The sequence below is a fragment of the Onychomys torridus genome, chromosome 12 (assembly GCF_903995425.1).
Source record: "Onychomys torridus chromosome 12, mOncTor1.1, whole genome shotgun sequence".
Taxonomy (NCBI): Eukaryota; Metazoa; Chordata; class Mammalia; order Rodentia; family Cricetidae; genus Onychomys; species Onychomys torridus.
This window is the reverse complement of record NC_050454.1, coordinates 41067167-41080254: the sequence shown is the minus strand read 5'-3', so window position 1 is coordinate 41080254 and position 13088 is coordinate 41067167. Positions and strand designations below refer to the sequence as shown.

At 39.1% G+C, this 13088-nt stretch overlaps 2 protein-coding genes across 3 annotated transcripts in view; both read left to right on the top strand.

The window, feature by feature from the left end:
• Arl13b (ADP ribosylation factor like GTPase 13B) overlaps positions 1-4884 on the top strand; it is a 60359-nt gene extending 55475 nt beyond the window's left edge. Inside the window, exon 10 of the mRNA XM_036203800.1 lies at positions 2854-4884. Within this exon, the coding sequence (XP_036059693.1) occupies positions 2854-2930 (77 nt within the window). The 3' untranslated portion in view covers positions 2931-4884. The remainder of the gene's footprint in view (positions 1-2853) is intronic.
• A 4634-nt stretch (positions 4885-9518) lies between these two features.
• Nsun3 (NOP2/Sun RNA methyltransferase 3) overlaps positions 9519-13088 on the top strand; it is a 45874-nt gene continuing 42304 nt past the window's right edge. The window contains exons 1-2 of one of the 2 annotated variants that reach the window (XM_036203621.1): positions 9519-9585; positions 10422-10531. In XM_036203621.1, coding sequence (XP_036059514.1) covers positions 9574-9585; positions 10422-10531 — 122 coding nt within the window. In that variant the 5' untranslated portion in view covers positions 9519-9573. The other variant, XM_036203619.1, reaches the window with a different exon arrangement.

The following is a 13088-nucleotide window of genomic DNA, read 5'->3' as shown; positions in this document are numbered from 1 at the left end:
TCTTCCAGAGGTCCTGAGTTCAATTCCCAGCAACCACATGGTGGCTCACAACCACCTGTAATGAGATCTGGTGCCCTCTTCTGGCAGGCAGTCATACATGCTGTATACATAATAAATAAATCTTTAAAAAAAAAAAAGAAAGAAAAAGGAAAAGAAAATCCAGGATAAACAGGATCCTAAAGTAAGTATACCTGTGATCCTAGCACCACTGAAGGCTGAGGCAAGAGGATTGGGAGTTCCAGGCCAGCCTCGGCTACAGGAGAGCCTGACTGAAAAAGAAAAACCAAGCAACAACCAAAACAGAGACAGAAAAGAACAACAGTTTGTCTGAAGGCATGGAGTTACACAGTGGTTAAAAGAGGAAATTTTAGATTATAGAAACATAGAAAATGGAATTCTGGCCTTGGACTAAATGGTGAAGGCCTTATATATTAAAGTATAAAGGCTTACTATTAGTAATTTTTCAAGAGCTAATATTCATTTAACACATGGACATAATGTTACTATATTTAATGTTTAAGAAAATAATTTTTAAAAAGTACTTAATGTATGAGTGTTTTGCCTACATGATATATCTATGTGTCATGTGTGTGCCTGGTACCTGCAGAGGCCAGAAGAGGGCATCAGATCCCTGGCATGGGAGTTTGATATAAGTTAGCCATCTTATAGTTGCTGGGAATTGAACTCTGATCCTCTGGAAGAGCAGCCAGTGCTCTTAACCCCAGAGCCATCTCCCCAGACCCTCTTCTTTTTTTTAATTTTGAACACTTCTTTCCCATTATATATAAATACATATGGACAAAAGTCTAAAAACAAATATACAATAGATATATAATGGGCTAGCAAATAATTAAAAACCAACTGTACATGATTTGTGACCTATACTTTACTGACTTAGACAAAAATTGCCATTATCAGGTTGAAAGCAGCTTAAGGGGGATTCTTACTTTGATTATAGGCATTTGCTTTAGTAACAGCTTGTTTCTACAATCACTTTTATTGCCTATAAAGCTTTCTCTGTGTAACAGGTAGGACAGAAACATTTAAAGAGACATAAAATGAGAATCTGTATTTATTTTGTGAACACTCTCAGTCTGTATTTCTTCAGTGTGCTGTATATTGAACATTATGAGAAGTAATCAAAGTTTCTGGTAGTCAAAAATACCAGCTATATAAATTAAAGAATATTGTCAAGGCTTAAAAGTCAAGAAGAAAGTTAAACATGTTTGTATACTTTTACTGCTCTTCAAATTTAATCTTTAAAATGTTTGATAATCACTATAAAAATGATCAAGAATTAAAATGCTGTATCTTTTTTCTTTAGAAGATTTGTTTATTTATTACGTATACAGTATTCTATCTGCATGTATGCCTGCCCGCCAGAAGAGGGCACCAGATCTCATTACAGATGGTTATGAGACACCATGTGGTTGCTGGGAACTGAACTCAGGAGCTCTGGAAGAATAGCCAGTGCTCTTAACCTCTGAGCCATCTCCCCAGCCCAAAAAAGCTGTATCTTATAGAATCAGTTTCCCTTAAGGATGTGATACAGAACTCACTACAAAAGCATACTAATTTCTTGGGAGAAAAACCAAACATTTTACATACATGCATTTGGTCTTTTAATAAAAATATTTTTAAATCCAACAAAATAATTGGATATATCTTATCATTTTTATCATAACAATAATAGCAAGCAGTAGGTACCTACCATTGTGCTTGGCAATTTTAGTTCTTCCAAATTGCCTTATAATATGGGTAGCAAACTACCTTAGGCAAGAACTTTCATGCCACTAAGCTACAGAATCAAGATTTGAACTAACGTCTGCCTGGTTTTGAAATCCATACTGTAAGTTTTTATGTTTGTACTATTCTATTTAAGTGCCTTTGAATACCTGTGCTTCTAAAATAATTTTAAGGTAATATGCTAGAAAATAATTTATGAAGACTTAAATGTGGCATTAGGTGTATAATCTAATTTGTGGCAATGTAAGAAATAGAAATCTGAGCCAGTGACTCAGCCTAGCTGGTAGAGGTACTTTATACTGCCAAGCCTAAAGAACTGAGTTTAAACCCAAGACTAACAGTTGAAAGAGGGAAGCAACTCACAGAGATTGTTATACACAAACATCAGAATAAGTCAATGTAATATATTTAAAAAGAATACAAATGAGTTGGGCAGTGGTAGTACACAGCCGGGGCTACACAGTGAAACCTGGTCTTGAAAAAACAAGCAAGCAGAGAATATAACTGTATTATAAACAGAAAGGTTGAGGGCCTGGGACTATGGCTCAGTAATAGAATGCTTACCTAGCATGCATGCACAAGGTTCTGGATTCAGTTTTCAGTAATTCACATACTCAAAAAAAAAAAAAAAAAATTGGTATGCTAGTTACCAAACCACAGGATTGTAGTAGGATTAGGTAAAGGAAGTTAATCTGCTTCTCCTAAAATACCTAGACAGCATTAGAAAGCAATGTGGTGTATACAAATAGTGATTGACCAGGGCTTAATAGCAGATGGTGTCAACTCACGGTATTTTGTATTTGTTTTCTACCATGAATGTGTAATAAAAACAAACAAACAAACAAACAAACAAAAACAAAAAACCTTTAAGTATGTCTGTTAGGTACAGTATTTTACCAGCCAGTGAATTTACTCAAGTTGTTATTTTTTGAATTCATTCAATTTTTCTTGGATCATGTTTGTTTCTGTTTTCTGTCTTCCCCACCTATCCATGCACTCGAGAATTGTCTGCGTCTTAATCTTTTAAGGAGTGTTGGCTGGAAAACAATTAGCTGTGGAAGACTTGATTACCATACTGTTTCATGTTTTCCATTTCCCTTTGTGCAGATTTCTATGGGAAGCCACTGCCTCCCCTGGCTGTGCGGCAGAGACCTAACGGTGATGCTCCGGACATGATCTCATAACCAAGTCAGACGGGTTGGTCTTTTAATAGCAGACCTTTCTCGAAAGCAGGAAAGCCCTAACACCAATGACTGGGGCAAGACAACTATAATACCAGGGAGGAAAGAATACCCAAGAACTTTTGACCTGAACATTTACTTCTCCACATTCTGTGGGTAAAGCAGAGAGGAAACAGAACAACCAGTAGCTGACAAGAGCGTTTGGCCAAGTGAGCAAGATGTAGTGTTGATTCTTTGGTTTACACGTGCCTACTCTTGGACATTCTCCCAAAGGAAAACCTCCTCAGAAATGGAGCCAATGGACTCTACATACCTGATTTTTTAATAGTCTGTATTTCTATGCATTAAACATGTTTTATAAAGTACATATACATGAAAAGGGTATTCCTGGGCATTTATAACTAAATTTTAACTATTTTTATATTTTTTTCTAAGCTTTTGTTTGAGTTTGCTATTGTATTGATTGTGCACTTTTCTACATGTGCTTACTTCAGTCTGTCTGGATAGAACATTGGTTTACTTGACAGACAGGAAGCGTACAAGCAGGATTTGTTTAAATGGCTTGAGGTATGTTTTGTGATAACATTGTTTTTAAAATGTACACCCTATTTTGATGTAATTCTAAAATAGTTGCTATTTTAAAAAGCAACTTCTCAGATCCTTATTCTACCCAGTTACATGATTTGGAAGTGGTGCCTGAGGAGAGAACTCGGTTCCTTTGTCACCGACTGCTTTCATTGGCGATGCTCTCAGTAAATGTTAAGGCATGTGAAATACCTTCTAAAAACATCTTAAAATGTCTAAGTTAGTAAGAATGTGCCCTGTGAGACATTACTCAAAGCCCTAAATGACCCCACTCAAGGACTGGACACTTGGAGAGTCAGGTGCCCCTGCCATGCCTTCCATCTGTTAGGAGCTCCACTGGCTGTTCTGGCTGTTCTCATTCTCCATGCTGTGAACTTAAAGGTAAGAAGACTGTACGGACTCCTGCAGGTCTGGAGAGTTCAGTTTTGCAGCAAACAACATTCAAATGAAAATGTTGGCTCCAAACAAACCCTTTTATAAAGAGCTGATTATGATTACAACCTGACATTGGAATTTGAAGTGATAGCACTGGTTTTGCTCTTGAGTGCCATCCATGAGGCTCTCTGTTCATCTGTCCCTTACCAAAGCTTCTAGAGATATATTTAGTAATGGATTCATATTGTAGTGTCCAAGTGAAAGCATGCCGCTAAGTCAAGGTGAAGATAACAAGGGAAAATTCTCCGATCACCTCGTTAAGATTGGTACCTTATACCCACAATAGACATATACTAGTTTCTGAATGTAAGTCTATCTAAGGTGGGTTGATATGATTTTCCTTTAAATGTTTATAATGCATTGTTCCCATTTTAGCTCACCGGACCTGGATCAGTTAGGTCACATTATTCTAGTCAGCATTGGTAGAGTTTCTGCGAGTTTGTGCATGGTACCTACCTTGCACACTGAGGAAAAAGCATTTTAATATCTATGCAAAACCCATATGCAGAATTGGTAGGTGGCAGACTCACAAGAACACAGGATGCAAATTCTGAACTGGATTTTAGAGGAAAATGTGCTCATCTTTCTGGTTCACTTTGTAATATTTAAATTCCCTTTTAAAACTAAACTCACACTTTTGCTATCTCTTAACATTAATCTGGTTTAAGAATAAAGATTTTTAAAAAAAAATTCTTGCTTCCTACCAGTGTTTACTGTTGAGTACAGTAATTACCGACTATTTCATAAAAACAATTTTGAAATTGAATGTAACATAAACTGGAATTGATGTTTTCTATAATACTATATGTTTTCTTAAAGCCATGTAAAAACCCTTTAAAAAATGTTTTCTAAATCCTATCAGATTTTAACACTTCTATGCTTATTTTGTTATACATTTTCATTCTTACTCATCATGACTTATAATTTATCACAATAAAAAAATAATTTACACCAGTATACCATTTTTCTCTTCCTCTTCTGGTTTTAAATGATTATCTTTAGCTAATCAATATTTTTTGCATTATTACTGTAGAAAGAGTTAAAAAATAAGTGGGTTAAAGTAATTTCTTTTTTTAATATGAAAACTATTTAAAGATGTGAGAAACAACATTGTGATTTGTGTATGTGTGTGTGTGTGTGTGTGTGTGTGTGTGCGTGCGCGCGCGCGCGCGCGTGCGTGCGTGCGCCACTGCCCCCAGTGTTTTGTTAACCCTACTGCCCAAAAGATATATTTTAACTTATTTACAAGAAAATTCTGGCCAGGCAGCGGTGGCATACACCTTTATTCCCAGCACTCGGGAGGCAGAGCCAGTTGGATCTCTGTGGGTTCGAGGCCAGCCTGGTCTACAGAGTGAGATCAGGACAGACACCAAAACTACACAGAGAAACCCTGCCTTGAAAAAACACACACAAAAAAGAAAATTCCATATGCTCTTACTAGACAGTCCGTATGTGTGCACTACATAGACGACCCATTGTATGTAATGATTGTGGGGTGTGGAACTGTACAGAATGCCTGCTGAAATTCAAGAGATCTTATTTTTATATTTCCCTCAATTTTCAACTGTTTGAAGGAAGCAAATTTATAATTTTTATTTATTATTTTAAGTGCTGTTTTCTTTTTTGAACTTTAAGAGGTTTTTTGTTCTGTTTTGGTTTGGTTTGGTTTTTTCCAAGAATGGGTTTCTCTGTGTAGTCCTGGCTGTCCAGGAACTCATGCTGTAGACCAGGCTGGTCTTAAACTCACAGAGCTCCACTGCCTGAGTGGTAGGATTCAAGGCGTATGCTACCCCTGCCTGGCTGAACTTTATTTATTTATTTTTTTTCTGGGTGTTTTGCCTGCATCATGTGTGTGTGTGTGTGTGTGTGTGTGTGTGTGTGTGTGTGTGTGTAACTGGTACATAGAGGCCAGAAGAAGGTGTTGAATCCCTCGGAACTAGAGTTATCGATGGTGGTGAACTGCCATGAGAGCACCGGGACTCAAACCCAGGAACTCTAGAAGAGCAACCAAGGCTCTTAACACCAAGCTGCTGCTGCCACTGCCTCTCCAACCCCACCCATGCCATGTTTTCTTCAAGATGGAAATTAAACACTATTTTAGTTAATGTTTAGAATGTACTAAAACCCAATGGTCTAGAAAAGTTCACCTATAGAAAACACCATTAGACATTTTATTTTATTTAATGTTCTCTAGCTGGAAATATTTCAGGATCTGGAGAGAGGGCTAAGAGGGTAAAAGCATGCGCTGTGTTTGCATAAGACCTGTGTTCCACTCTCAGTATCCACATCAGGTAGCTCATGGCTGTAACTCCGTTTCTAGCAGATCTGGAGCCCTCTTTGCTTCGGGGAGCCTTTGTGCTGTCAATGCACACCCCACCCCAACTTGTAATTAAATGTCGACTAAATTTATTCGACAGTCAGTGTGTTATGCCATCATACCCAGAACATTCCTTTTCTCCCACCCTAAGTAAAGAAATCCATGCTCTGGGTAAAAGGTTTCAAAAGTTGGAACTGCTTATATAAATACAGCTGTAGCTTATAGGTCTTATTACCCCTGGCTTTGTTGTTGTTGTTGTTGTTGCTGTTTTTTCAAGACAGGGTTTCTCTGTGTAGCTTTGCACCTTTTCTGGAACTCGCTTTGTAAACCAGGCTGGCCTCGAACTCACAGAGATCCGCCTGCCTCTGCCTCGAGAGTGCTGGGATTGAAGGCATGCGCCACTACCGCCCAGCAGCCCTGGCTTTTAATACCTGTTTTTGTCTGAATAGAGGATACTTTATAAGTGAAGTTCTGCTGGTACTCATTTGTTGAGAAGTATATATTATCTGACCCAGAGAATAAATCCAGACAATGCAGGTCTTAAAATATGGCAGAGATGAAAACAGTAATAATCTTTTTGTTTTGAGAACAAAGCTTATTAAACAAGAAACCAAACAAAAAAGTAGGAAAGGAGAAATGGATTTCCTTTAAGTAGTGGGTCAGATTTATAACTACAGGGTAAATAGGATGTAATTCTTTAGTTGTAAGTTCCATTTATGTACTGATGAGGAAACAGGGTACAACACCATGCATTAATCAGTAGTTCCCAAATTCTCATTACATGTTTTATCAAAGAACGTATGTATATTCTTCTATACCTATTGTTACTACTTGGCTAGGGTTAGCATAGCTAAGTACTGTCATTTTCATGGATTCAATAATTGTTTTTGTCCAGTTCTGAAGGCTGGAAGTGTAAGGCCAGCGAGACTGGCTTTTCCAAAGGCTTCTTCGCTTAGTGCCAGGTCACTGATTCTCTCCTCTTGTTGTCCCTAATGTGTCTCAGTGTATCCTTTTCAAAAACTGTCACTGAGACTGGAATAAGACTCATCTTCACAATGCCATTTTAACCTGATCACCCCCTTTTAAAGGCAGTCCCAACCTAAGACTAAGGATTAAAACTGCAGTGTGAGCCAGGGGATGTGGTGCACGCCTTTAATCCCAGCACTCAGGGAGGCAGAGGCAGGTAGATCTCTGTGAGTTCCAGGGCAGCATGGTCTATGGAGTGAGTTCCAGGACAGCCAGGGTTACACAGAGAGACCCTGTCTTCAAAAACCAAACCAAACCAAACAAAAATTAAAAAAAAAAATAAACTTCAATATGAAAGTATTAGAACAACAAATTTAACCCCTCATACATACATACATACTTACCTGTACAACATACATTTTATGTCCCCCTAAAAAAGGAACTTTTAACAAAACAAAGCAAAAATCCTAAAATAGAATCAAAATAGAGGTCATATTTACTTGCTCCTGAAGTGGATTGTGTGCTTGGGTTTCTACACAATACCTGGATCCCTAAAGTAATAGGAGTCTCATCTGTTGAAAGTCCACGACTGCCTGGACTGTGTTCACTAGCCTTGATTGTAGGTACTTCTCTCACAATGTCTGACTGGTTTTACTACCCAGTGGACCTTTACCTTTTGGGCAACATAAACAAGAAGAGTTTGACATATGATTGTACAAATATGAAAGTTCATAAAGTTGTTAGAAAAAGACTATGAAGTATATCCAAAAGCACTCCTTACATGAAATGATTTAATGATTAAAAATGCTTAGATTAAAACATCTTGCCTAGAGATGTTATTAATCTTAATTTATTCATCAACTAAATCTTTGAAACTATTATTGAGAAAGAAAAAAATGAATGGGGCTGGGATGCAGTTTGTTTTAGCATTCACAAAGCTATAGGTTTACTTCCCAGCAACCACATAAAGTAGGCACAAAAGCATGCCACACATAGCCTCAGAAGAGGTGGAAGCAGGGTTGGGGGTGGAGGCTGGTGTGGAGGGGGGGGTGGGGGTCAATTCAGGTCATCCTTCACTATCGCAGTGACTTCAAGGTCAGTCTGAGCTACATGAGGCAATATTAACAAAGAAACACTAAAGTAACTCCTCATATTTAAATGTCAGTTCTGTTTTTTATCTCAAGTGTCTTTAGTATTTCAAAACAAGTCTACTAATAGGTCTGACCTCTCCAAGTTTAACATCCTAATAGGAGCCTACTTCTTATTCTCTAGGTCTACTTTGCAAACATAGAGCTAGTATATTAATTCAGTAGTTGAGCCGTTTTATAATGAACACAGAAAATACACTAAATCTTCCTGCATATAACAGCTAAAAGGTAGATGAACTACTTGTCCCCAAACACACATAACAGGTGGTATTCATTTAATTATTTGCATACCAAATATTATATTTGCATCGAATCAAAATTAACACGACACTTGTTAGACTTCTGAGAAAGTGACCTAAATAAATATGCCAAGCTTTCAATCACATTAGTGGTTAAGGACCATTTCCTTCGCAATAGGGTTAAGAGACCAGCACCTACCTATTGCATAAACCTATACTGACGTTTTGATAGTCCAGTACTATTTCAAAATGGTGATGCCTAGTTATCATTAGATACCAAATCATCTCTGAGAAATTGCAGGTTTGTTACAGAACATTTTTTTCTTTGTTATCCCTAACCTAACATCGCTGCTGGTTTAACTGTGCTGGGAGCTTCAGGTACTCTAGGATACCTTCAGGCGGGTCAGGTGGGCTACAGATCTTTCTAACAGCCAGCGTGGGGCGTCAGCTCCGCAATCTCTGTCCCGTACTCGGTATTTCACTGTAACACTTAACACTTCCCACTCTAAGGCTACATAGGATCAGGCAACCCCAAGGAGAAGCACCATTTAATCCTTTCACGCTTTTCTCAACGTGGAGCTCAGACTTGGAAATAAGTATGCCTCTGCTTATAAAACCCTGACAGCCTAAAAGTGACGAAGATCACAGACGCGGAGGATGACTTTTAAACAAACCACCTAGACTCGCTTCTCCGCCCAGCGCAAGATCCTCAGCGCTTCCCAGCACGGATGAGCTTTCCGCTCCCGCGTCTCGCGGGACCTCTCCCTCCGCCGAGATTTGGGGCCCCGGAAAGTACAATCTCGCGAGAACGGAAGCAGGAAGTGTGAGGCAAAACGTGACCTCCTAGCGGACCCCGGAAGTGTGGCGGGCTTTTTGTTTTTGCTTTTTTTTTTTTTTTTTAATTCTTCTGTGAACTCTTTTGCAAAGAACGGCCGTGTGGGAGCTCAGGCGGGACCATGCTGACTCGGGTGAGGCCCTCGGCCGTCCAGCGCTTGGGACTGAAGCCGCGGAGAGACAGGGCAGATGGGACGGGAGCCGCTCTGCCCAAAGCCCGGGACGCATGCTGGATGCCGCCCTTGTGGTTCTGTCCATCCGCATTCACCCTGCAGGTCGGCACTGAGATGCCGGGACCGTTGGTTCTGCCAACTTTCTCGGCCCTCGGTGCACCCTGGTGAATAAGTCAAACAATTGCAGGGGGGTCCCAGGAACTTAGGGCGACGATTATTTCCGTAATAAACTTTATTGTGGGGTAATTTTATATTTACAGAAACCTAGCCCTGGTGATATATCTCTACTGTGTTACTAAGGAAAAAAAAAAAAAAAACTACCTTCAACCTGAGCCTTACATTTGGGTAATTACTACTTTGAGAAACGCCATTTTTATAAATAGGTAGAATATCAATGAATACAGTTCTGTCACAAATAAGGGGTTGCCCTCAAGGCAAGAACTGCTATTTTGAACAGTTCTTTAAAAGCAGGAAGCCTCACTCCTAACCGAGGAGATATTGGCAGTAGCTGGCTGTGGCTGCAGGAAACCTAGATTTCTGTGTGAGGTCCCACACACATGTACATAATGATATCCTTTAAAAGGACAGGAAGTTGGGAGAGAAATTTACAAGGGGAGTCTGGGAGGAGTTGGAGAAGTGTGGGCGCGGTTATTATCCAAATACATTCTCTACATGTATGAAATGCTCCACGAGTAAATACAGATGTAAAGAAAAAAATTAAGGTCATGTTAATGTCAAATCTCAATAAATGTGTGATATCACAATGGGTTGTTAGCAACTTTCTCTTATCATCATAGCTGAAAGCAAAATCAGAGAGGACGCTTGCAAAACAGATTTGCAGAGTGGTGTTGGATCAGTTTGACAAACAGTATTCCAAAGAGCTTGGGGATTCCTGGAATACAGCAAGGTTAGTATGATTCATCTCTTGATACTTTATGATGGAACAGTGGAAGTGTGTGCTGTACCTCTTTTATGAGAGTGCCACCATGAAGATAGAAGTTTAGTACACATTTTGGGAGGGAAGGTTTAGTCAGAGTAAAGGTGAAGGACTCACCCAGCTGCCCTCTCCTGCTTGAGCTGTGGACAAAGTGAGGCGTAAATGGTTTTTTAAAAATGAAGAAAACACAGCAACAGTAGAAAGCAATGCCCTCCTCTCAAGCAGTGCCTTTCATCTGTAAAAATGGAAATTCTGCATTTTAAAACCGTGATGGTACTGTAAGCAAAATCCTAACTTCGAAGACATTTAACTTTCCGAAATTCAGAAAATAACAAATCCTTAAAGTCAGTGCACACTTTTCCTTACCTAAAGTCATGCTTTACTTAGCAATCCTGGTCACTGTTAGGTCTGTATTTGAAACAATGTCTTTTAAAGAAATAAGCATATAATGCCAAAAAGTTGCCAGTAGGCCTGTGTGGTGCTGTGGTTCAGTTGGTGGGGAGGGGAGGCACTTGACATCGAGGCAGGCAGGCATCTCGAGCGGAAACTACATTGTAAGTTGTCCTCTGACCTCCATGCTTAGTCATACTCCATGCCCCTGAAATAAATTCATTAATTATTTTTTTAAAGAAACATGATTTGTGTGTTGGTGAGTTTGTGCTCTTGATCAGAATGGTAGTGAGTGGGGTTTTGTATGGAGTGCCTGATATGTGTATATGATAATCCCTGGAATACAAAGAACAGTATAGTCCTCTGTCTAGTTTACATCCAGTCTGTTCATGGGAGAGCCATGGTAAACATTCTAGAAACATGAGCAAGAATGGCATCTTTTATTTGTTGAAGTGTGTGGGTGCCAGTAAAAGCCACTGGTGACTTTGGAATTAACTTGGAACCAGACAATAAGGACTGAATGGAGATTGCCCAATCTGTTTTGTGGAGCAAAGAAAAAGTATGACTGTAGAGAGTCTGAAACTTAGCTCAGACAGTAATTTCTCAAATGATTGTTTTATATCATCTCTTAGACTAAGTATTTCTCCTTTTCACAGAAGAGCTTTAACCATATCTCGAGACAAAGATTAAGTCTTATTATTAAAGATAAATAAAATATGAAGTGGGTCAAAGATGATTTTAGGATGCTAACATATTTAGGACACTTATAAATATAATATGGAAATGTAGCAGTTTCAATAATGCTACATTTTATAATGAGTCTTTCAGAAAATGAATAGTGAAGTATATAATGAATTCATGAGGTTTTTAGTTTGTAATGTATTCATGTAGACTAAAGAACAACACATCTTGCATGAATATTCTGTGGAAGCAATGACTACTTAAGTACTCCTGAGAACAAACTTGAGGTTTCTTTTCAGTGTTTCTTCTGAGGCTATAGTGTGGAGTTAAAGTAACTTGCTGAAATTCATTCAGCTGGTTAGTAAGTAGAGGTGGGACTCTTCCCTAACTAACCCTAACCCTAACCCAGTCTGTGTAAGCGCAGATTTCCCACTACAGACAGTACGGTCTCATACCTGGGATATAATCAGCATTCTTGGATGATTTAGAACAAAAGATTGTGAGAAGTATTTTGTCTGGAGACTTTTTAGTAACCTGGCTATTCATAGCCTGTAATGAGTTGATTTTCTACTTCGTATCTCCAGAAAGGCTTATAAATGACTATTTGACCCTGAACAAAATGAGCAGCGAACCTCAAAGCCATGTAATTAGCTGGGCCTTCTGTTCCATCTTCCCTTTTGCTAGGATTTCATGGTAACTTGAGTTTTGCATAAACTTGTACTAAATTTGCCATAGGCAAAATGAAAGCTTTCTTAGAAAGGCTGACCACAGAAGACAGCACAGGAAAATAACAGAATTACATGTTTGTGAGTATTTTTACTTTCAGCCCTGTCCTCCTCCTCCCTGACTTCTAGAAAGGGATTCCAGTTTCTCAAATTTCTGTAGCAGTGGGGAAGACTTTTGTTTCTGGGTTTCCAGAATTCAGCTTTTGCTATACTTGCTTCCAGCTTGTTCCATTCATAGCAGAACCTGAACCTTTCCTTCATGTGATCTTTTTACACTGTGCCGTTCCTTTTCAGCCTTAGTGTGGTGTTGCTAGAGTTTTCCTGCCTGGTCCACAGTCAGGACAAATCTCTCTTACCCTCCAGTCCCACAGTTACTCAGACCCAACCAAGAAAGCACACAGAGAGTTATATTGTTTACAAACTGTATGGCCATGGCAGGCTTCTTGTTATCTAGTTCTTCTATCTTAAATTAACCCATTTCTATAAATATATACTTTGCCACATGACTCGTGGCTTACCATTACCTTACATCCTTCTTGCCATGGTGGCGGCTGGTGATGTTTGTCCTCCCCAGCCTTCTACCTCCCAGAATTCTCTTCTCTCTTGTCCCACCTTCCTACCTGGCTACTGGCCAATCAGCACTTTATTTATTTTAACCAATCAGATCAACACATTTGACATACAGTACATCCCACAGCAGTGTGGTACTTGTGTTTTCTAGCAATTACCCT